This window comes from Haliaeetus leucocephalus, unplaced genomic scaffold (genome assembly GCF_000737465.1).
Source record: "Haliaeetus leucocephalus isolate CR32 unplaced genomic scaffold, Haliaeetus_leucocephalus-4.0 Scaffold161, whole genome shotgun sequence".
NCBI lineage: Eukaryota > Metazoa > Chordata > Aves > Accipitriformes > Accipitridae > Haliaeetus > Haliaeetus leucocephalus.
In genome coordinates, this window is record NW_010972597.1 from 86,585 (window position 1) to 112,027 (window position 25,443).

Genomic DNA, 25,443 nt, shown 5'->3' on the forward strand with positions numbered 1-25,443 from the left:
TGAAGACAGGCTGAGAGAGTTGGGGTTGTTCAGCCTGGAGAAGAGAAGGCTCCAGGGAGACCTTACAGCAGCCTTCCAGTACCTAAAAGGGGCCTACAGGAAAGCTGGGGAGGGACTTTTTACAAGGGCATGTAGTGATAGGACAAGGGGTAATGGCTTTGAACTGAAAGAGGGTAGATTTACATTAGGTATAAGGAAGAAATTCTTCACTGTCAGGATACTGAGGCACTGGAACAGGTTGCCCAGTGAGGTTGTGGATGCCCCATCCCTGGAAGAGTTCAAGGCCAGGTTGGATGGGGCTTTGAGCAACCCGGTTTAGTGGAAGGTGTCCCTGCCCATGGCAGGGGCGTTTGGAACAAGATGATCTTTAAGGTCACTTCCAACCCAAACCATTCTATGATTCTATGCCCAGAGCTACTGTATATCAGGCAATTATTACCATGACAAATGCTTTATTACTTAAACTAGATTTTAAAGTTGAGTTTTATAGAAGTAATTTTATTGCTCTTGTTCATGTTTTCTGATTAATAAAAAATGTGTTCCAGCTTGCCTCCGAATTAAGCTACTCACATTTGTCTGCTTGCCCTTCTAAATGTGAGTAGTGGCTAAGTCAAGAATAAAACAACTTTCTACAGCTTCCGCAGACTTTTGAGATACATGTGTATTGCTAGAGTTTTTATAAGCTTTTAACTTGATGTAGTATTTTACTGGAACTTGAACATGGCCATTGATGATGATATAGTTCTTAACAAGATCTGTTAAGCAGAGTTTATGGGGCTATAGACTAGATTAACCTGTTTTCAAAAAGCATTTCTATTAAAAGAACAATGAGAGGGATCACAGGACTGCTCTTTGCCACACAGAAGTTGGGACGACAAATACAGTGTATTTTGGCTTGTTTGTTAAGCTGGAATTTGGTTTTTGTGGGTTTTTTTTTTTTAATTTATTTATTCATGTTTCTGATACAGCTTTCAGTAGTTCTTGAAGTTGGAATGAGTTTAAATTGCAGTATCAAGGAAACCTAGCTATTGCAATGCTGCTCATTAATGAGAAACTGTCTTGCTCCAGCAGATTATAAAGTCAGTATTTAGAATCCCCAAAAAGGTGTGGTCTGGCAATAAAACAGCTTTTTGGCTGCAGGAATTTCTAACACTTTTTTCCTTTTGTTTTTGCTAATGCTATATTAACTGCTTCCTTTTATTATTTCTTCATTCCTTTAATTTCCTTCCTTCAGTTGTCTGCCTTTCCAAATAACCCTGCTTACATTTCCCTTCATCATTTCTTGTATCCTTGCAAAAACTGCTTTGGTTTGCTGAAGGAGCTGAGAGATTCACTACATCAGGCTTTCCTTGTGTGTTGTGTGTGTTGGTTTTGGGGTTGTTTTTTTTCAGTATTCTGTAGAATATAGCCCTGTAGCACTAATGGTTGGAAGACTATCGGGCTGCTTGGCAGAAGTGGCAGCAAAGAGCTTGAAGGTTGTGATCCTTTGAGTTAAGAAAGAGAGGAAGGAGGGTGGAAGCAGGATAGTCATGGTTTACTAGGCATACTTTAAATATTACATCAGACTGAAACTTGGGACAGTTAATGCTGCTAATGTTGAAATCGGACCAGAGTTCTGTTCATGGTATGCGTGTTCAGAAACATATCTTTGCTGTAGTATTGGATGATTTCGCCTTTGGGCAAGTTTTCATACTATGAGGCTTGTATACTCTGTATGTATATACTGTATTTGTTTACATCTGCAGAGTGATCCCATGAAACAGGATGTTTAGGTATACAACTGAACTATTTTATTCCTTTCTCCTTAAGCACTGAAGCTGTATAGCTGCTTAGGACCAGACCTTGATAGAAGGTCTTTGAAAAAGTATTGTATTTCAAAATACTAAAACTAAGAAATATTACAGACATGTATTCAGAAAATGTTAATTCTGTGCACTTCAGATGAGACTAGAACCATTTCCTTAAGTGGAATAAGTCTTCAGAAATGGTGCATTAAATGTAGAAGCTTAATTTTTGCTTGAGGAGAAATTGCAACTGATTTTTAAAACTGCACAGTAAGAATTGTGTAATTGTGTATAAGATAATTTAGGAATGGAAGAAAAAAAAAAGTTTAGAACTTGTTTTTTCTCTTCTTTCTTCCCCTAGGTGGCTGATGATGGTTATGGTGTTTCTTATATTATCTTGGATGAAAATTCCATCCATTTCCATGTCTCCAGCAAAATATCTTGTTCTGAGACGGTAAGAGTCAGTCCTTTCCTATGGTTTAATAAATCTGTTCTGATATCTGCTTATAAAACTGTTCTACTTATTGTCCAGAAAAATTTAGTAGGACTTGCAACATACAGTTATAACGTGTTTTTTCTTTCTCAACACATGCTGTTTTGTTGGGGTGTTTTTTTGTCTCCACTTCTGTAAATTTAATAGCTTTATGAACCAAGGAAACCATATTCTATTTCATTTATGCTTTCAAGCATAAAGAAAGCACGTGGCCCACAGTCATCTTTACACATGTGTAGTTCCCTGGAACTTGTGTAAAATGACTCATATCTGTCCCATAAACAGGAAGATGAGTGTCTCCTGTTTTTTGTTATTATAGTTTTGCTTTGATTTGTCTCTGGCTGCAGTTGTAAAGGCAGAGCAAAATGTATGCTCCCTATTCTTTAAATCTTCTTGGTTTAAATAATACTGAAAGAAGCTGGCCCATAAGTTGTAGTCTGTGCTTGAGAAACGTAATTAATAAAAAATTTATGACAATAAGACCCCTTATTAGAATGCAGTAGATGTCATCTATTCACTATCCTGCTGTTGCGGAGGCCTGCTTTGAGTGAGCTTCAATTCATCCTTCCCTTTACATTTTTATGACTGTAATAAACCTGCTGAGTTTGTTCAAGATTACATACCTGACCTAGTTTTCCTCTTTTGACCTTAACTTGTCCAAGATCTTGGTGCCTTTGGTTAATCATTAAAGATTAGGAAATACAACTTTTTTTTTTTTTTCATAGTTCAAATTGTTCTTCAGATGTCTGTTAGCTTGTACTTTAAATTTCTCTGTATTTTTTACTTACTAGTCAAGTCAAAGGTCCATACAGAAAAGGCAGCATTTCATGTGCATGGCCTTGATATTAGTAGGGTCTTTGTAGTAGGTCCTGTAATATAGCTAATAATTTATATTTGTAATCTTAATTTTTTCCTTGTACCATTCATCTGACACTTAGAATAAACAGCACAAGTTCATAGTTTGTTTACACTTAGATAATTGTGATTTTCATTTTCAACACTTTGTGTAATTTTTAATGGCAAATGATTCAGGATTCTGATAGGAACTCAAATACAAAATGTCTTTCTGCTCTTTCAGTACTTCTAGGTCATTGGTCATACATTTTCTGAACATTCTTTTGTTTTCTGAAAATTAGCTTTTGCAAAATCTTGTATAAAAAACCAATACCAAGCCCCAGATATTTTAAAGTAACAGAAAGCTATAGATGCATCTGATTTCAAAAAGAGATGATCTCAGTTCTGTCTGTAGGAAAGTAAATGCACAATGAAGAACTCATTAGTCAGTAATATCATAAACCTGGATTAATTTGTATAGCATTAAAATTCTTGTGGTTTAAATTCCCCATTTTGTGGTAAAATACATGCCCTAATTCTCTAAGCTCCAAAATTACAAAATATTAAAAGGTTCCATCTTTTGCCTAAAACATAACTGTTGATTGACAGTACAAGTCTTTGGTTTTGTTTTTTTGTTTGTTTTTAAAGGATTCTCATCGTTTTGGAAAAAACATCCAAAAAGCAATGGTTGACATCATGGGTTTATTTAACCTTAGTAAAAACTGTACCAAGTGATTGCCTTATTGGTGCCAACCAATCTCCTGTTGTTGGGATGAGAACTCTTCTGCACAGTGAATGAGAGCAAGGTTTCTCAAACAGCTGATGAAGAAACTGAGTCAACATCTTCTTGATCACCTATGAAAACCTTAGCAGTGTATTGAAAGTTTCTTTTTTTTTTTCTTTTTTTTTCAGTAGTTTGGAAGAGTTTATTTCCACAAAGGATGACTTTTGAAATCTTGTACATTTCTAGGGATGAAGTATATTATCACTGCATGAAGTCATGTATATTCTTAACTCCTGCAGTTTTCTCTTAATTTGTATACACTTGCTCTATTTTTACTTAAAATTAGTCTACTTGTATTCCAGAATCAAAGGGATAAAACACACCGTCTTAAACTCAGATACTAAGTTCGATTTGCTATGTATTAATAGCAGAATGTTCTTCAGTATATCTGTTGCTTTATGTCAATGAATGACAGAACTTGTGGCTGTTTACTTTCATTGTTTTGGGGGGCAAGGTTTAAGGTAATTTCTGTAAAACATACAAAAAAAATCCCTGATATTACCCACTGTAACATATAAAGTTGTAGAATTTTGGGGGGTTTTGGAAAAAAAAACAACCATTGGGTAGTGCTACATTGGGTAGTAAAATGTGTCACCTAATTGGCAGGTGTCACATTTTTCTTATTGCTCACAAGCATATTTGCTACATCATTGATTTTAATTCCGTATAAATAATTGAACCTGTGTGCTTGTTCATGTGAGTGCCTTAGAAAAAGAAAGATCCTAAACCCAGGAAAAAAGCTTATGCTGGGAGTTGGTTTTACACTGTCTTAGTGGTGAAGGGGGTGAAGTAGTAGTAATGCAGATCTAGTTTTCAAATTATAAGATGGGTTGATGTGGCATAAGTAGACGTGAATATGTTGCCATATGGTGCAGTTAGGCTTAAAGCTGTAATGAAATGCTCCCATCTTAAATAGCAAAGATCAGTCCCTATGAAATGCAGGAATAACGTGTTTCAGAGCTACAGTTACTCATGTGTTTATTTTGGTGAGTGGTATTGGCAGTCGTTTGAGATAAGAGTTTCTGGGTCCCAGGGAATGTCAATTTAGTTAAATGCAACCTGTTGGATAGTCTGTGAAGCAATGCTGCCTGTAGAGGCTGATAATTGCAGTTTGCCTGCTTTCAGCCTGGAAGGACCACTACTGCATTGGCAACCATCTGCATGAGAAGGGCAAACTATTAAAGCTGTGGAAAATAGCTCCAGAATGGGAAGATCCTGGCCTTCTCAGACCCCTCCTGGGAGATGCTCTTGGTCAAGCACAGTTTCTGAAGGATACAAGGAAGAAGGAGGGGAAAGCTATTTCACTCAAAAAGAAGCATAATGTTTCCAAGTCCAGAAATAAAATGGCTACTACATAATGGAGTAACTTTGTGTGAGATGCTTCTCTTCCCCAGGCTTTATAGGTGTGGTTACTTTTTACATCCTGCAGTGCAGTAAAGTGTACCTGTTAGCGTAACAATTTTATGTTGTGGGTTTTTTTTTTAATGTAAGGTACATGGTATTTAGTAGTACAGTGAATGCTGCTCCAGAGCTATGCTGATCTTAAAAGGCCTTTCGGGTTGATATAAAACTTCTCATTAGACTTTGAATGTTTTCTGGCCAGTATTTCTAACTTTCCATGTCTCTTCATGTTTTGGGGTTTTTTTTTTACTCTAATGTAACTATTGAAACACCTGTGTATGTATGTTTGAGGTCGGAAGCCCCATCCCAGATGCATCCTTAAACAAATACATGCTTACATAAATGTAGGAACCCTCACAGGAGTTGGCCAACTACACTTATCATTTGATTAGGGTACAGTGTGTGGGAAAGGACACTTTGAAATAAGCCTTACCACAGCTGGCAGGCCTGGCATTTATCAAACTACTCCAACAATTTTGTAGTGATCTATTCTTTTGGAGCTGCAGACATAATGCACAGGTTTTTTGTTGTTTTGTTTTGTTTTTTTAATTGACCAGTGACCAGTCTGTGCTTAAATGAACATTAGGGCATATGAGCTTGTAGGATTTTCTTTAAAAAAAGAGAAAAAAAAAGTTTAGATTTGACTCTCAGGTTTTAAATGTTTCAAGTCTAATTATAGTTAGTGCAGTTATCAATGCAATTTTACATTCTTAGAGAGTAAGTATAATTGGCACAGAAAGCTGTTTTTTATTGTAAATGTTTTAAACATTTTGTCATGTTAAATGTGTCTTTTTTTAATTTGGGATAGGTCATAATCCCTAAACAGATAAGATTTTATTTCATTTTCTTTAAAATGTCAACAGCATGTAAATAAAATATGCTTTTTGGATGTAAATCTTAGAAATCCACAGTGAATGTAGGTTATTAATAAATAACTAATTTAAATCTCGATGTTCAATATTGTGTACATACAGTAGAACTGCTTGCTTTTTTGCTCAAAAGCCATAGGAATGTAACTGATATTACCTAGATTTGAATGAACCTTCTAGTACAGTGTACTTTATAATAAAGTAAAATGTTCATATTCCAGAAAAACTATAAATTTGTTACTAAAACCTTGAATCACTTATTCTCAATTAGTGAGATATTAGTGATTTAAGAGCTCAAGTTAGGGTTGAGTAGGTGGGTTGGATGATAATAAATTGACTTGTTTATTAAATAGCATGGAATTGGTGGAATACCTCAAATGTGCATTTTCCAAATTTCTTATTTCAGCTATTTCGTGCCAGAGATTAGGAGAGCATTATAAGTGCATTTAGAGGCTACCATTTTACAGGATTAATACCATTCCAAACTAAATATTCTTTTAAGGGTGGGGGGTTTTGAGAGACTGAGGAAGTGTGTGCCTGACCTTGAAAATCATGGTTCTAATTCAGCCTTTGTACCAATTGTTTTTCTCATATAAAATATATTAATTTAAGCTAAGGGTTTTTTTTAATCTTGTTCAATTACTCTGCATCTGTGGTTGGTTATTTACATCCAGCACTTTGTCCCTATTTTCTACCCTCTTCTGGAACTTAAAAAAATAAAATAAAATTTCACAATTACCACTACTTAGTACCATGTTTAATACCTTTTGTATCTTCTTCTGAGCTCCCTTGCTGCTGTTTCTGGACTTGTGGAATCATTGCTGTTAAATGAAGTTAGGAATGATAGCAGCAGACTATTCAGTTTATTTTAGCAGTGATTTATATATGTCTTGCTAGTTAATAGGGAATGTGTTCATGAACAGTTTTTCTTTTTCAGGTTCAGTAGTGTGCTGGTTTTGGCTGGGATAGTTAATTTTCTTCACAGTAGCTTGTATGGGACTATATTTTGGATTTGTGCTGAAAACAGTGTTGATAACACAGGGATATTCTCATTACTGCTGAGCAGTGCTTACACAGAGTCTTGGCTTTTTGAGCGAGCAGGCTGGAGGGCACAAGAATTTGGGAAGGGACACAGCTGGGACAGCTGACCCCAACTGACCCAAGGGATATTCCAAACCATATGACATCATGCTCAACTTATAAAGCTGGTGTGAAGAAGGAGGAAGGGGGGATGTTCAGAGTGATGGCGTTTGTCTTCCCAAGTCATTGTTAGGTGTGATGGATCCCTGCTTTCCTGGAGATGGCTGAACACCTGCCTGCCCACAGAAAGTGGTGAATGAATTCCTTGTTTTGGTTTGCTTGTGTGAGCGGCTCGCTTTACTTACTAAACTGTCTTTATCTCAACCCACAAGTTTTCTCACTTCTACCCTTCTGATTCTACTCCCCCATCCCACTGGGGCAGAGTGAACGAGCAGCTGCGTAGGGCTATGTTGCCAGCTGGGGTTAAACCACAAGTAGAAAGAAGAAACAACCTAGGTCTTACTTTAGATGAGCTTTTTTCATGAGATCCAAATAACTGTTGGAATGTTTCTGTGAAACAGTCTGTCTTCAAGCTAGTGGATACCAGTGGTTTGATCTTTACAGTGAATAATCCATAGAATATGAATGGTAAGGTAGTGGAGAACTAGTTCAGGCACAGAAATTTAACATTTTAACAATGTTATTTGCTTTATCTGAAGATTCCCAGCACCTGAAAACTCCTTTGAAATTGCATTAAAACTGGGGACTTCTTTGAGACAGCTGAAGATATTTTTTTACCCTGTAAAGGTTCATGTTCTGGTTTTTTAACTGCTGTTTAATTAAAAAAAAAAACCAACCACCACCAAACAGCAACAGATCTCCCCCCCTCCCCCTGCCAAACCCCACCAAAGAGTTTTGTGTGATAGACTACTTTAGCAGTTGTTTAACTCGCTGCTTTTCTGGATGTTGCAGCCTTTGCTACATGAAAGAACAGAGTGATTTCAATTTCACGCTTCATCTCTTAGATACTGTTATTTCCTGGTTTATGTCAAACATCTCCACCAGGGCTCTGGATACTGAAGTTGTAAATTGGTATGTTCAGTCTGAACAGACATTCTATATAGAAACTCTAGGCACAGAAAATACTGATGTATTGGTTTGGGGTATTTTCCTTCTTCCCTTAGCCTGTGTTTAAGGATGGCAAGCGTAAGATGCATCTTATGCTCAGAAAATGTTGCTGTGGTTGTACATGATGCATGGGATTAATCAGCTCTGGCTGAGACTAATGAAATCCTGTTGGGAAGTACTAGAATAAAAAACCTAGCTGTTAGATGAAACCTTTGAGAGGAGAGGAGAAAGTGTGAGGTTTCTTTGTTTTGTTTTGTTTTGTTTTTCCCTAACCTTAATGGCTGCAGACCTGGGGCCAACAGGGTGGAAGTTTGTAACCACAAGCATAAGGAAAAAAAATTATTATTTTTTTTTTATTAATTGTATGGCACCTTATAAATGAAAGGTAGCTTGAAATTGCTTTGGGTGGTTTTAGTTGCTGTGTTGTTTTTTTTAACACACAAAATTCCCTGAAAATGAAGACATTAATATCCAAAATTAAAAGTTCAGGTTCAATTTCTGCTTTCAAGGAAACCATCTTTTATCTTAAATGGCCATAGATCGTGGCCTGGCAAGTTTGGAGTGTTTTCTAAACTCGGTGCCATAAAGATTTCAGAGGTGACAATTCCAGGATTTACATGGTGAGCTGTAGAAAGGGCTCTTAAGAGCAGAAGCTGGAAGCCAGCTATTTCACAGAATCACAGAACGGTTGAGGTTGGAAGGGACCTCTGGAGATCATCCTGACCAGATCTGGTCATGTCCAGATGGCTTTTTGAGCATCTCCGAGGGTGGAGACTCCACAGCCTCCCTGGGCAACCTGTGCTAGGGCTCAGTCACCCTCACAGTGAGAAGGGGTTTCCTGATGTTCCGAGGGAACCTCCGGTGTTTCAGTTTGTGCCCACTGCCTCTGGTCCTGTCACTGGGCACCAATGGAAAAAAGCCTGGCTCCATCTTCTTTGCACCCTCCCTTGCATTTTGTATTTCTGGGCTGAACAGTCCCAGCTCTCTCAGCCTTTCATCATAGGAGAGATGCTCCAGTCCCTTATTCATCTTCATGGCCTATTGCTGGGCCCTTGCTGGGCCCTTACCAGTGTGTCCATCTCTCTCTCATACTGGGGAGCGTGGAACTGGACTCAGCACTCCAGCTGTGGCCTTACCAGTGCTGAGTAGCAGTCTTCTACATGCGTTATCACAGGTAACCTCTCACTCAGAACCAGGGTCCTGGTTAATCTTTTACTCCCTGTAATGTGAGATAATTTCCAAGGGAAATTATACTTTAAATACAAAACAAATAAAAAAATCCCCCCCAAACACCCAAGCTAATTCGCAGGCCGTGGGTGTGCTCGTGCCTGCCTGTGAGGAGCACGAGACTCGCCCGTCCTGGCGGGGAGCGGCTCTTGGCGCGTGCCCTGCCGCCATTAACGGTCTGGGGACTGAGGGGTGGGCGGCTGCTGCGGGGGAAGGTGAATTGCCTGAGGGAAGGGGCAGGGACAGGCACTCTGCTGAGGGCCCGGGGTGGAGGTGCGGCCTCTCCCTTTCCTCTCTGCCCTGGAAACCAGCGTGGTGAAGTAGGGTGGGTTGGGAGGGCAGCCGGAGCTCCCGGGCAGGGCTGGTCTCCTAGCCAGCTCCGCCCCAGAGCTGGCAGCGGCCGATGCATATGGGTCAGAGACACTTGAGCCTTCAGAGAGTTGGTATATCCCGGTGCCATCAGGGGGACATAGGTAGCTTGACCCTCCCCATATTGCCGTGGTCTAAATACAGAAATATTAGTGATGACAGTGCAGGTGGATCTTGGCCTGTGTCTTTTTAATAGTGGCCTTGTGATACTCTGGGCAGAGGTGCTTTGGCTTGCGTTGTCAGTAACTGGCAGTAGAGACATGGAGAGTACAGACAAGGTTTGGTCTTAACATGCTACTTACTGACACAAAACAGTGTAATTATAGCAAATTTGATTGATTTTTTTTTTTTTTTTTACTACTAAAGCCCAGTAGCAAAATTCTGATTCAATTCTGAATGCTGTTAATGTGTTTAAAAGTTAGAAAGAATGTATTCTTGTGGTAAAAGCAGCTTGTTTGTGTTGGTATGGTGGCCTGTATTTTCTGAGAGCTAGATTCAGAACCCCAACAACCTCTTCCAGCATTATGTTTTTAGGTTTCACAGTTACATGTTAATTGGATTAATCTTCAGTATTCTATATACATGTTGTTTGGTTAAGACTATTATTTCATTCACTTCTAGATAGAAAAACTATTCAGAAGAATACTGAAATAGAAAATTTAATTATCTTCAATGAAAAAAATAAATATGAAACAGTTGACAGTCTGTCCATGACTATGGAGAATCAGATATTGCTTGATATAAGATCAGTAATAGACAGTGGACTTGTAACTGAAATATTTACTCAAAATAATCCTGTTAGTTCTGAAAACTTTGATCTGGAAACTGCAGTAATTAATAATCCCATTGAAGAAGGATTGCTATCTAGCCAAGACAATCATTTATGTACTGTAAATGTGGGAGAGACCTTGTTAGATCACTTCAAGTATCCACTTACCATTGAAAATCAAAATACAATAGTAAAAGTTGAAGTACATCCACATGGAAACAACAGCTGTGATGATGAAGATCTTGAAAAATACAAGGAATTAAATCTTCCAGAAGAAGCTGATTCACCTTATCTGCCTTCAAATGGTGTCCACTTTCTTTCTTCTGTAGCAATGCAGCATAAAAATTGCAGTGTGCCAACTTCAAGCATTTTCTCTCCAGAAGGAACAGTCAATCAAAATGTCAGAATGATGCCAGTAAGATTAAGTGAAATAGGAATTTTTATATATTCATGCTTGTTTGTGACTTAAATGTGGAGAACTGCCACATGAAAACTTACATGGGATCCACATAATATTTACAGTTATGTCATAAATTTTATACTAGAACAAACTTAGTAGTAAATACAGAAAAAAATTTCTGGTTTATGTTACCAGAAACAGCATGCAGTGTGAACATATGGTTCTGACTGCTGTTCTTTTTTGTCCGTGTTATGAACCATATTTTTAAATGGCTGGGTAGTTATTTTGCTTATTAAAAAAACTTACCATGTCACAAATATGCCCGCTTTGCTTTTATATATTACCATCTGTATTAGCAACTATTAATTATACAAAGTACAAACTTTTGTTCTTTAGTTCCACAGGTGACACACTTATCTTAAAATTTATAGTCCAAATGAGTTAAAAAGTAATTTATTTGCAGCAGTAAACTGTAGCCTATATTGTTAAATCTCCATGTGGAAAGTATTTTTGTAAGAGAGAGGGGTTTCCCATTGCTTACCATGTTTGGCAGTTTTTCTGTATAGTTTGAAGTTACATTTTCTATGTTGGATCAATTACTATCTAGAAAGGTATGCAGCATAAAACTTCTTGTGATGCTCACAGGATCAAATCCATCTGCTTAATGCAGGCTATTCATATGTAGAATACTTACGTGTCCTTGCATCTTTGTTTATGGCTGTAAAATATCATCTGAAGAAATCTCCAAATCTTAAGTTTGCACTGTGGCTGCTTCTAGAGGGGCACTGAGGTTTCCTTTGAGAAGATATCTTGAAATAATTAAGCATACCAGTTGACATTTTTTTCCCATGTAAGTATTTTGACAAACAAACAGTGCTGTTTTCACATTCAAAAATCAAAAGCATTAAAAAAAACCCCAAAATCACAAAAATCACTTGGTTGAAAAAGAGGTCTGGTTTTCCCTTGCAGTATTCCACCAAGGTGCCAGGCTGAAGCCAGGTGGCAGCTGCAGGGCTGTCTGTGCAGGAAACCTCCTATCACAGAAATCATTGCTGACACTACCTAGCCCAGTGTGTTTCCCAGTGGTATCCTGAGATGCTTGAGGTCTACTGTGACATTTGCCTTACATGTTTTGGTTTTCTTTCTGATTTCAGGTTACGGTTATAGTTTTAAGTATCTCTGGCTTGGAAGGTTGTTTACACACATGCTCAATATTATCAGTAGTTCTTTAATAACCAAGACCTTCAATCTTTTGAACCATTAATAAGATTCAAAAGACCGGTGGAAGCTTCTAGAAAATACAGGTGTGATTAACGCTTAACAGTTGCTTTCTTCAAATTCAAGTTGAAGATAATGAAAATTTGTTCACCTCTGTACAAGGAGCTAAAAATGACATTTAGAAAATATCTTTCTGACCAGCTGTCTTCCTAGTATCATTACAGTTTATCACACTAAATCTGCATGTTTTCTTAATCTGCCTTGTTTCTTAAAGGTATTAGAACAAAATTCTAATCAGGTTATAAATAATTTTATTGAAATAAAGAAAGCTGATTCATTTCTACACTGCTTGCTTACCCTCCTGAACTGCTGTCTATATTAAAAGGAAGCGCAGCACACACAGATAGAGAGCAAACTGTCTACTTCAAAAAAATCTCAATTCTAATTTGAAACTAGAAAATAGTTGGTTTCTGTCTTTGTTCCATTTTCTATTCATTTGGTTTGGTTTTGAAAATACAAATGTAGGCATTAAGTATGATGCTATTATAGTTGTAAATGCATTAGATCTGAACCATAACTATATGTTGAGCAGAAAAAGCAGAGATAATATTCAAGGTATATAACGGTATCTGGTAATCCTGAATAGGCCACAGCATTTATGTGCTTGATTATGTCATGAAAATGTAAATAACTTCCAATTTCCAAGGCCTCTTTAAGTCATTTTTTTTGTTTATTCATTTGGCTTTTTAAAAATTAATAATTTAATGCATGAAATATAAATAAAACATTCTTTTCTTCAGGTGTTCAGATCGTTTATACCTCCAGTTGCAGGTGAGAATAAATGTATTTGTATGACCAATTTAAAGGAATCCAAAACAGTGCTATGTAGTTACAAAACTTGACCAATTGCTTAAGTGGTAAGTGCCCTAAGTGATTGAGGGGGATTTTTTTTTAATTTTTATTTTTCTTCTCTTATAAGTTTAGGGGAGGATTTAAATGGCTAAATAAATTAATTTCTGGGTTTGGCAAAGTGCAGTATGACCCTTTTTGGATAATGTTAATATAACTAAGAATGTTTGAGAGGACAATGGACCACTGTTCATTCATGTATGATCGTGTTTCTTCAACCACGTACTTCAGTCTTACTTTTGATTTTCCCTTCCTCTCATACCACTTCCTCGTTCCTTCAGGGGACTGTGAAGAAGATATTCCTTCTTGCAGCACAATTTTCTTTTTTTCTTTGAGTTGAACAATATTTTTATTTCCCTTTCAAGTTTGCCCACCGGTTATGAAAGTTAGATGGTTTGCACTGATGCTGCTGATGACAGTAACCTTGTGAGCAGTTGTTTGATGTGTTCTGCCCATAACCTGTTCACAATCCTTCTCAGGGTTAAACTGACTGCTAGATTTGATCTTACAAGGTAGTTTATCCTGAAGCTAAATGAATTTGTGCCAAATGGGCACAATAAACCTTTTAAAATAAAAAAGACACAGAGTGAAGTCTGTTTTTCCTAGCAAGGCTGTTACGAAAGAATATTAAATATTTCTTTCACAAGAATGTCGTGCTGTAGTGACATCAAAATCTCTTTCCCTGATGCTGTAAAGGAGTTCTTGGTATAAAACACTGATCTTTTTGTAAACAAAACATGCTTTATTTTATGTACTAGAATCTTCCAGTGATATCTGTGGCTTACCTCAGACTAGTGCTTCTGTCTATGATGAAATAGTAAGTATGCATGCAAGATTTTATTATTATTGGAAGAATCTGTCCAAGTGTTGAATATCTGAAATGGGATTTAGTCTAAGTGCCAGAAGGTAAAAGGTTCTTTCAAACACTGTGCTATCTGATCTGTTCACAAAAGAGAGGGAAAGAAAAATGTTGCTGCATAGATTTCTACACTGCTACATTGTGGAGGAAGGGAGAACAGCATCTGGGTTTTTCTCCTGTTTCCGTTCCTGTTGGCTCAAGTCTAGTTGGCTGCTGTCTGCCACTTGCACATTCTGGCTCCCGTTCAGGCCAGTTAGGGAGCGGGCTTCTCCTAAGGCCGCCTGAACACAAACTGCCTGGTGGGGCTCTTTCAAATACCCTTGGGGAGCTGATTAGTATTTGAGCCTTTATCACATGTGCAGTGTATATAAAGGAACAGAGCTGGGGATGAAAATCTGGCTTTAACATTAGCATTCACTGCCTATGGAGAGATGTTCTTTGCAACTTAATTATTCTCTTAAAATGCTTGAATTTTTCAAATATAATTTCCTAGATCTGTGCAAGACAAACTATAGAAATGCAGATATTTAATGAAAGGGAGATTTCTGAAATTTACTGGAATTTTGTAGCCAGGTTTTTCAAGGTTGTCCATTCAGTTTTTTAAAGTGTGTACTGAGAGGGGCAAGGCCTCATCTGGAAGTGTGACTTTTGTAAAGATGACACTGTAATAAGGTAATGGATCAGCAAGAAGGTGATAAATTGGTTTTCAACAAATGCAAGTGGCACCATATCTATGATGGAATGCCATGACACACAGTAGTTGATCACCCTAACAAAAGTTAATTTTGGAACAATCTAATTTATAGGTATAACTGAATTTGCATTCCAGTCTCCCATGACTACTTCTTACTTAGACTAAATCCCAATAATCCCCAGTCAAGTTATATAATTCAAGATTAATTCTTGTTTTGTATAATTTGCTGTGACTATTGCCTAACTTCTCCAGGGCACTTTAGAAATCAGTTGATGCTTCGTGATTTTGGGGACACTGAACGCCATTGTTACTGTAAAGTATGTTACTGTTCATTGTTATTCTTCAGGAATATTTTTACTTGAAATATGAGCAAAAATCATTCTGCCATTGACAAGTAGATTAACTATTCTCAGTATTACATTTGAGTACAATCATTGCTTTAAAATATATGATTTATGCAGATAAATTTTTAAATTTCTTGTATTTGCTTGGAATTTAAAGTAGATTTTAAAGCATGCCTGTTAAGTTTTAAAACATTGTATTTCAGGCTGAGATAAGAGAAGCAGTTAGTACTGTTATCAAGAATCACCAAGACAGAGCAATTTTTCAGAGTTCAAATATTGACAAGTCTGGCTGCAAGTTATTAGCATTACACAGTGTAGCAGAGGAATCCAGATGTTCACACAGAAATGATTCCAACCCCGTGGTAATTATATCCTGTAACTGATAGCAAAATCATATGCTAGAGAAAATTAACTTATTTGTACCATGCTAGCATCAAGAAGTCCCACTTAGTAAGTGCTGTATCAAGAATAATAAGGCAGTCCCTTCCTTGGACTCATAGTCTAAATTTTATCTAGTTACAGTGCTACTTTATATAAACCACATTACATTCTATTTAACAGCTGGAAACAAAAAAAAACAAATGAGAAGATTTTAAAATCACAGTTAAATAAATGAAATGAAACATGAACAATTACAATGGCATGTTCTGGTTAGGGAACTGAATCTGAAGCCAGCGGACTAGTAAATAGCTAGAATATGCTCTCCAAAGCCCCATGGAGCAATTTGGAGAACCAGGAATCCATATGACCTAGGTTGAGGAGCTACAGTGGTAGATCTCAATAGCTGCTTCCAAAAATAAATTAAGGGTCAAAACCCAAACATCTTAATGCATAATGATCCCATTTGAGAGATTCCAGTCTGTGATTAGGAAGCTTTATAAGACAGGTGGTACTCTTAGGAAAACTTTTATATTTATATGCTTAGAATTACAGTTTCTTAGGTGAAACCTAATTATTAGTTATTCATTCCAGGTTATCTGTCAGTTGGAAGGAGGTACTCAAATACTCTGTATAAACGGTTGTGGCACACAAGGACTAAAACCAGTTCATCTAATTCCTGAGTATCATGACCAACATAATTATCTTCAATCAGGTACAATAAAAATTAAAATTATCTCTAGCCTGTCAGATGGTATATCATAGATAGATTTTTAATATGCAAATGCATGTGTTTATGTTCTTAAGCAGCAACAGTGGGAGATGAGCCAAAGCTAGTGTAGCTATCACCAGTTATTATTTTACTTCATTTTATAATTAAAAAATTGCTACGCGCTTCAGTGTAATAAGAATGATGTAATGGATATGTTGAATTTATTGAAAGTTTTTAATATGCAGATTATTTTCCATATAAAGCATATTTAGCATAAACAGCTGCATACGTTTGCATTTACCCTAGCTTGCCACCAAGTGTCACTGTTTGCCTATAAATGAAGAGCAGCGTTGCAGGCTATGAGTATACTTTCGCCTTGGGATTCAGAATGTCTCACTAATATTTACATAATTATGTGAACTTGAAATGCTGTGAACTTGAAATGCTATCAGTTTTTAATGAAAGTAATTTCTGAGGTCCTAAAGTTAATGCTGTTCAGATGTAATAACACATTTTCATCTGAGCAGTAACAAAGTATTTGAGTATAGTTTAGTTTTAATTTAAATAAATATTTCTTTACCTACATATAGCTTCCTCAAAAACATTATTGTCACGGTTTATTTCATTATTTATTATTATAATTTTATTTCAGTGGTGCATTTTGATGGCACTGTGAAAACAAAGCCTTTTAATATTAGACACTATACAAGCACAGATATTGTTCTCAATATCAATAGGTGCTGAGTGTGGGCATCTCTCAGCAGATGCTCCAGGTATGGGGCCTGTTTACTTATATGTCAGAAGCCATCAGAAGAGTAAACCAGGCACATTCAAGTTAAAGGTCATGTTCCTTCAAACTCTCTTTCATTTGCTGTAATGGTAAGGAAGAAAAAGCCGAGGAGTGCACTGGCGTATTTTTTTTTAGTTTTTGTTTGCTTGACCTTTCTTCTGTTTTACTCATCTTCATAGCAAGTAAAAGAATTGAGTACAGCAATTATATCTAAAAGTTTCTAGGGACTAATCTCTTCAACTTTTGAATTAAGCTGTCCTTTGGCTTCCATTTATTTTTCTTTCTTTAGATGGGAAGAAAGTAAGTAGAGGTATAAGATTCATCTTGTAATCTTACTATGACTGATGCTTGCTTTTTTCTGCACAGGCCAGGATGCTCACTTAATGCAGTTCTTCACCAGGACTTACACAAAGACTTGCTCTTACAGCTATGGTTTTCTCCATGGGTTTTTAGTAATTTTTTTCATAAGCTAAAGACCTATATTCCAAATGCTCTCTCAGAACTCTGGAAATTTGTAAAATATGAACTCAAGATAAATATATTTAATCGTTTCTGATATTTTTCTTATTTTATCAAAATACTTTAAGTCTATGGCATTTGAATTTAAATCTACTTGGTGTCATAGAGTAAAATCCTATGCTCAAATTCCTAGCTAACAAATTGATGGTGGGTTCTTCTGTCAGGCGTATTTTTGTGTGGTCAGGTTTTTATACTTGTTTTTTTTCAATGAGAAAAACATTTCTGGAGAAAAAACTTCTAAGTCCTTCATAGACACTATTTATTGTAGAGTAAGTTTGGATTCGAAACTAAGTTGTAGGAGAAAGTGCTAACAGAGGACAGACAGCCTCAGGTAATTTTTTTTATTAACAAAAGAAGTTGAAGATTCCAATTTACCTGAATGCTTAATTCAAAAAATATTTATGCATAAATGAAACTTTATACACTGTGAGTAGTTCTGCTGTCTTCAGGTAAATGTCTTCTTTCCAGATGTGGACAACTCTGTGACAGGTGTACTGGGGCAGGTTTTGCCTGTTCCAGGTGAACTGGTTCTGAATGAACAAGAGGTAAATAAGCTTTATCCTTTAAACTTGTTAAGTACAACATACACTATTCTCCCTTTTCTTAAAATGGGTTGTGAAGTCTATGTTGGGAAGTAACAATTGTATGCATTTTCTAAAGACAGTTTAGCTGGTTTGGACAGATTAGTTCTGTATGCACTATTCTTTCTGCATATAAAGATTTCTGATTTCAACATATTCTAGAAGTAAGACCAGAATTAAAAATACAGTTTTCCATAAGAAAATTAAATTTATTCCAGTTTTGAAACCTTGAATTTGGTATTATATAGATTATGTTATTTCTGAGAACCATTTTAAGACTCTTTTGGGGTGAAGGAAAGAACATTGACTTTTGCCAGAAGAAGGGGAATATTTTCTTCCAGTAGGATTTTTTACACTCTTTTGTCTTGATTAGGATTTAACAGTCATTAAGTCTTTATAATTTTTGTTGATTATCTTTTTTGTTGATGAAAATTGAACAGAACACTAAAAATCTTTGCAGATGTTTGGCTTCTCACGTGTTACTTCCAACAGAGGTGGCAGCAAAAATCACTTCAAATTTTTAATTGTTAACTTTTATTTGTGAAGTGAATATGTGATGTCGATACAAACACAGCAAATGGTTTGTGGATAGCAGCCACTATCATAAAAGAGGGAAGAAAAAACCCAAGGGTCAGATTGAACATTGACCTAGGGAGTCTTTCATCTCTAAAGGTGGTATATCTGCAAATTAGTTCCTAAACATTCTGGAGCAGTGGTGTAGACAGGCTTGTAATTCTTCTCTAACTTTATCCCAAATTAGTTGTTTCCTAGATTTCTTCCCTTCCTTTAAATACATTAATTTTCCTCTTCTTTATGGCCAGCTAGATTAATTACCTGTTAAAATAACAGTGATTTACAATTATTCACTGTCCCTCCATTACCAGTAATAACAGCGTAATCCTAATTGTTCTTACCTTGTCTCTCTCCATAACCAGGCCCTTATTAATTGTATGTCTGAAGATACAACAGTGTGTTTTCTTGGCCTGTGAGCTGATTATTTTTTAAAATTTTGCTTAGTTTTCAACCAATTAGATGTCATATTGCAGCTGAACATAACATAAATCATCAAGTCACTAGCCAGTTTCAACTGATTGCTGGAATTAAAAGCAACTGAACCTAGAATTACCAGTAAATTGAAAATAGTGCACCAACACTGCGGCACTGAAAGCTGTTCTTGGTTCTTTGCATTGGGAGAAATGGGATTCTTGACATACTGAATAGTTTCCAAGAGGAGATGCATGCAGTTTTCATGACTCTTTACTTCCATGAGTTTTTATCAGTAACTTTGGTGATCAAATTATCCCAGCAACATTTTCTTTGTGTTACTTTTCTCTGTTAACTTACAAGAGTATTTTTTTTAAAGTTAACATAAACAGGATATATGCATTTTATCTTGAACAGTTTGAAAATGGACCCTTACAACCAGTAGCTAGCTCTGCCACATTCCATCTAGAACCAAATCTGCTTGGGCCAGTGAAAATGACCTCAGAGGGGTAAGATGCGTGAAACATCTTACATCCATGATGACTTTTGAATTTTAAACTGGCAATGACACCTAGTCATTTTCATGTTGCATAGCTGCTACTTTCTCTTAACAAAAATGCAAATCTGTAAGAGTGCTTTGTGTATATATGTCAGTAGTCATGATGCCAGTTGCTGGCAGTCAAGACTATGTAGCATGGTTTCAGGTTTTCTTAGGATCAGTGCAATTGTGCTGTCCATTTGCCTGAAAAACATTTAATTTTCTAAGTTAATTTATATGTTTCCAAATTTAATTAGCATGTGTTTAGCCTGTATTTCTAACACTAATGGAATTGTTTTAATAATATTTAATTGCAGATCATTTTTAAATAAGAGGCAGGTGCAACCCCAGTGTGAAAGGTGAGAGAGAGCTTTGCAGTTGCACAACCATTACCAGTCTGTAGGACTAAGGGCAGACCTGTCCCAAGTAGCGACAGCTAGAGGATAGAGGGAGATTACAGGTTGCTTATTCTCTTTTTCTCATGTATTCTGTGAGGCCACACTTGTTAAGTAGCACCAATATTGGTGTAACAAATAAAATCAGTATTTATTGTTTCAAAACTATAGAATAATTAGTTTTCATTGTAGTTATATTTGTATTTGTGTATTTTTTTCTAATTTTTTTCCTTTTTCAACTTGTGTAGCCTATCTTTTGGTTCAGGGGTTACAAAGTCTAAGAAACCATGTAACTGCACAAAATCTCAGTGTCTTAAATTGTAAGTAACAGTTTTTCAACATTTAATAAATGCTAATAATAGTGTATAGATGAAAGGATAAACATACAAGAAATGCGTGCTTTCAAATGAACAGTACATACGTGTCAAAAATTACTCATCTGATATTGAGTTAGAAAGATCCACAGCTGACATAAACTAGTGTCACACAAGCTTGCTGCAGAGGTGTAGATGACTGCATATAATCCAAAGTATGAAAAATAAAAAGAGAAGCTAGAAGAATTGTTCAGAGCATATCTGGAAAATCCTATGTAGAATTAAATTCTGTATACTAAAATACATTTTCTCTGTCTTGCTGCTGCTTTCTTTCATAAATAATATGCACAGAGATGTATACACAATAATTAATGTTTGATTCGTTGATGGACTGGGTGTATTTTACAAAATGCAAAACTGAAAGAGAGAGAAGCTCTTTGTCTAGGTTTGGATGTGATTAAGTTACAGAGGAAGGAACATTTTTCATGAGAAGAAACTAAACATTCTGCATAGAAGTAGAATTTAAATTTAAAAATTTGCACTTAAACCAGTTAATCTTTTCATTTGTTATGTTATTTTACATTTTAATCATAGATATTGTGATTGTTTTGCCAATGGTGATTTTTGCAACAAGTGCAACTGCAATAATTGTTACAACAATCAACTTCATGAAACTGAGCGATTTAAAGCCATTAAGGTAAAAACAAAAATACAATACACATTGGTATCAGCTTCTTGTGTGAAAAATACAGCAGTATTGTTTTTTCCACTAGTTACAGCATTTGAAATATGATATTTTTAACATAAATGAAGTTATGTGTTGCCTCTGTATTAATCTTACATAAAGAAATTTAGGGATTTATTTCCTTCCTTTTATAGAACTTCTGATACTTTGGATTAAAACTAGTGATGTGTTAACCAAATGATAATTTTTATTCTTGGAAGGAAGTATTCAAACCCAAATTTAATTTCAGAAAATTTTTTCATGTGAAGGAAAATTTATTGTATCCCAAAGTCAGACAGTAGTTAAAGGAAAACAAATTATTACTATCCGAATTATTATTCTCATTGACAGATCTTCTGCAGTTGTCTGTGTTAGTCTTACTGGTTGACCCATGCAGCAATGCAAAGTTGGCTTTCCTGGCAGCGACACTGAACCCTGCGCTAGTGAGAAGCAGGTTGCTTCTACATTTGGAGATTGATTTTACTGGTGGAATAAAGAATAATATGTGGGATAATTTTTGCATGTATGTCGAACTGCACAATCTGGGCAATAATTTAATCTAATATGTATGTTATGTTTTGTAAGTTTTAAAGTGATAATGAAAAGTCTTACTCTACTGCAGATGCTTTAAGGATATATTAATGGTTTTGTGCTTCTTGTATGCAACTCTCCAGAACAATCTTTGTATCATTCACATCATTTCTGGATTGTACAAGACATTGATCTAATTAGAGTTAGACCACATCCAACCAGTCAAAGCCACAGCAGTTTTTGCTGTCAGTATGTAACGACTAGTTTTTAAATCAGATGCTCGTCTGTAGTTCAGCTGATGGGGTTGTTGGTATCTAAGCACTCCTCTCACTGCTGTAGATGGCATCTTGTAAAGCATAATAGATCTTGTTTGTCACTGACAAAAGCATACCTGTGCCATCCATAAATATTGTACATAAGGGGCATATAACCTCTTTAACCTGCCTTTTAGTAGTCCATGGTATTGCGAGGTCTTGGGACCTAATAAAAACCTGCTGTTCCAATCCAATGCTGATTTCAGTGAATGGTCTTTGTATTGGGCCATTAATAAAAAAAGATATGTTTAAAACTTCTGAGATGTATGTAACTATGTATGCAAGGGTTCTTTCTTCACTGAGAACTTTTTATTTCTGGTGAAAGCAGTGTCAGCAGTAAAAGGAAACCAGCCCCAAGAGAAGAGTAGATGGGTCATTTACGTTATTCCATAAAAACAATATATGTTGCTTTCCGTGATAGAGCCAACTTGGCTTAGTGTTTCAGAATCTTTGAATTCCTGCTCTCACATGCCATGGAAGACTCCTTTATCCATGGGCTTCATATCACCAATGATGTGAGTGGAAAGAAAGGACTTCTTTATTAAACATTGGATCACAGTCATTCCAGTGTTTAAAAACATTTCTTTAATTTCTCATAATCTAGCCATTTTTGTTTTAGGCCTGTCTTGATAGAAACCCAGAAGCTTTCTTACCAAAGATTGGGAAAAGAAATCTAGGAGAAATTAAACCTCACCATAACAAAGGATGTAACTGCAAGCGCTCGGGATGCCTCAAAAATTATTGTGAGTGCTTTGAGGTGAGTCAGGTGAACTTTCCTCTCATCACTTACTTCCTTAACATTGACTATATTCTGTAACTAGTAGCTGCAAAAAAGAATCACTTCTTTCTTTGCATTTTTCATCATAAAAGCTTTTGAACATAGGAAGCACAGTCTCTTTCTTGTCATGTCTTTAAAGAACTGAATCTGGCTGAAGTTGGTCAGCTAAAATTTTCGGTATCAGGAGCTCTCAGCCCATGACTTGCTCCAGAAGAAGTGAGGAATGGTTTTCTGCTAATCCTGGTAGTTTCTATCTGTGGTATTTTGTTATCTCGCAAAGTTATCCACAAATTGAGGGAAGGAGTGATTTGTCCATGTACGGAACATCAGTCTCCACAGAGAATCCATGGAAAAAAACCTGTCTTGCTTTCTTACTTTATTGATACTGATGGTTTTGCTCTGGGAGTATCCCGGACCAGCACATCTAGAATAAGTCCCTGGTGGTATAGCTCCAATGGTTGCTCAAATGTATGTTTTATTTAAGATTTATACAATTTTTATTCTAAATATTCTATATTTGCCAGGCTAAAATTATGTGTTCCTCTATTTGCAAATGCATTGGTTGCAAAAATTATGAAGAAAGTCCAGATGAAAAAAACCAGTTCCATGTGCTAAACTATGTGGACATTGGAAATGATGAAGGAAATAGCCCAGTTTTAACATCAACATTTGAAGAGTTACCAAAATTGAAGACAGACAGGTGAATACTTGGAAATAGCACTGCATAATCCATTGGTTTGACTTTATTAATTTTTTGTGTAACCATTATCATAATTATCTAAGAAATAGTGATGAAAACGACAGATGGCTTATATACAAGGAATCACTTCACATAGTATATGCCATCTTGCTTCTATAAATAAAAAAATATCTAAAGGAGAGGCTATAACTATCCTTTAAGAATATAGTATACAGAGTTCAGGGATATATGTATTAGTTCTGCTTACAAAACAGCAGTTATTTATGTACAGAGCACATATTTCATTCTCTCGACTTTTTTTCCCCCTTAGCTACTTTATGTTTTTCCTTCAGTTTCTCTGTTCTTAAATTTTTCTATGTTCAAGCATTCATTTCTAACAAAACCTTGACCACAGAAGTACTAAGAAAATTATGTTATTAACATGTTTGTGATGTTCAATTAATAAGCATGTTTATATCGCTGCTCCTTTGCCATCTCTCCCATTCCTTTGGTCCATCTCCTGTCAATTTTATTTGTGTTGGCAATTTGGATTGTAAAATATCCTAATGTTGTTATGCTTTCTAACACAGTTGTAGCCTAATCTCTATTTTTGGTTGGTTTATAGTCATTTGGCTAATAAATAGAAATACCTGTTAATAATAATTAAAATTAATTAAACCACATCTTAATGGATTTTAGGGAGCTTTACTCCAGGCTCTAAAATTTTTAGTTTGCATATATAATTTTCTTTGCTTCTTTGCATCAAACATTACTTTGAAATTCTTATCTTAATTCCATTTTTAAAATACTTTCTGATGATATATTTTAAAAATATTTTATCAATTTCTGCTGTTGGTAGTATATTGATGGGGTAGATGGTGCCAATTTATGCCTTTGCTTGAATCACACAGTAGGATTAGTTACGTTATTAATGTAGCAGAATGAGTTATGATGTTAACGACTGGTATTTTCAAGAGTTTATTCAAAGCAAGACTGCTAAGGTGCCATTCAGGGAATCCTTAAGGGGCTTAGTGCTGTTTCCTTTAGCAGCAATAGACTGAGTTTACATTTAGTACCTCCTAGACCCTGACTAAGCCTTTTTAACACATTTCCTTGTACATAAGGCAGGATCTGATTATTGCATGCAGATGGAGGAAGAGGCTTGTTGTATAAGCTTTCCCTGTCTGCACCTGTGGGGCAGCATTTGCGTAGATTTGCTATGTAGTGTGAACACAGTCTTCCATGTGACAAATTAGAAAAACTCAGAAGCAATCTGTCAGAAGCTGAAGCTATTCAGTGTAGAACAGTGAAATTCCTACAAGGATGTATCTTACAGTAACAGTGCAGCTACTCTGATTCACCTCTGTGCATTCCAACTCTTAACTGAGTTTTGCAGTTTGTCTTTTAAATTATTTTGTGTATTTAAAATTGAGACATTTCATACTAGTTTCTTTTCCTCTGTCAGGCAACCAGCTGTATGTATATCTTGGGAAGAAGTGAAAGCAGTATGTGCTTGTCTCCTGATGCAAGCTGAAGAGGCAGAAAAAAGAGGTTACTCTGTTTGTCTAGCTGAGCGGATGATCATGGAGGAATTCGGGAGATGTTTATCTCAGATCCTACATGCATAATTAAAATCTAAAGGACTGAAAGTTGAATAATGTTCAATGTATTATAAAGCAAATAAGTATTAATGTTTATATGTTGCCATAGTCTCAACAATTTTGGTACTTAATGATCTTACTTTGATCTTTCATAGGAATAATTTTATTGACTTCAGTTGAATTCTTTCTGAATTATGCTGGTGTAAGTGAAACCAGCACCCCATCCAGCATTTTTCTGAGTAACTTAATACTGTAGAAAGCTTTTTACATTTTGTACTAAAACAGATTTTCTCTGTAGTTAGGGCTTTCTGAGCCCATTCTTCAGTCTTTACCTAGACTCTTATTAAAAGCAAGTTTAACTTAAAATTACTTTATTGGATGTTTGTGAGTGGAGATGCAGTAAAAACTGAGTAAGCATTTGCTATCTTAGTTTGATTATTTTATGAATTGTGAAAAAATTCCGTTTCCAGTGGTAGTAGGCAAATCTACTAAGTTTAGCTTTG

At 36.0% G+C, this 25,443-nt stretch overlaps 2 protein-coding genes across 3 annotated transcripts in view; both read left to right on the forward strand.

The window, feature by feature from the left end:
- Positions 1-4,384, forward strand: part of CPT1A (carnitine palmitoyltransferase 1A (liver)) — a 46,094-nt gene extending 41,710 nt beyond the window's left edge. For both annotated transcript variants that reach the window (XM_010562527.1, XM_010562528.1), the window contains 2 exons: positions 2,146-2,238; positions 3,760-4,384. In XM_010562527.1, coding sequence (XP_010560829.1) covers positions 2,146-2,238; positions 3,760-3,846 — 180 coding nt within the window. In that variant the 3' untranslated portion in view covers positions 3,847-4,384. The remainder of the gene's footprint in view (positions 1-2,145; positions 2,239-3,759) is intronic.
- Positions 4,385-10,625: 6,241 nt separating this feature from the next.
- MTL5 (metallothionein-like 5, testis-specific (tesmin)) lies at positions 10,626-24,967 on the forward strand. Its single transcript, XM_010562529.1, is given in 13 exon segments — positions 10,626-11,093; positions 13,097-13,142; positions 13,145-13,213; positions 13,964-14,022; positions 15,306-15,464; positions 16,075-16,195; positions 17,970-18,046; positions 19,484-19,575; positions 20,248-20,319; positions 20,908-21,010; positions 22,502-22,639; positions 23,185-23,360; positions 24,805-24,967. Coding segments are annotated over 13 exon segments (1,743 nt in total).
- The last annotated feature ends 476 nt before the right edge of the window (positions 24,968-25,443 follow it).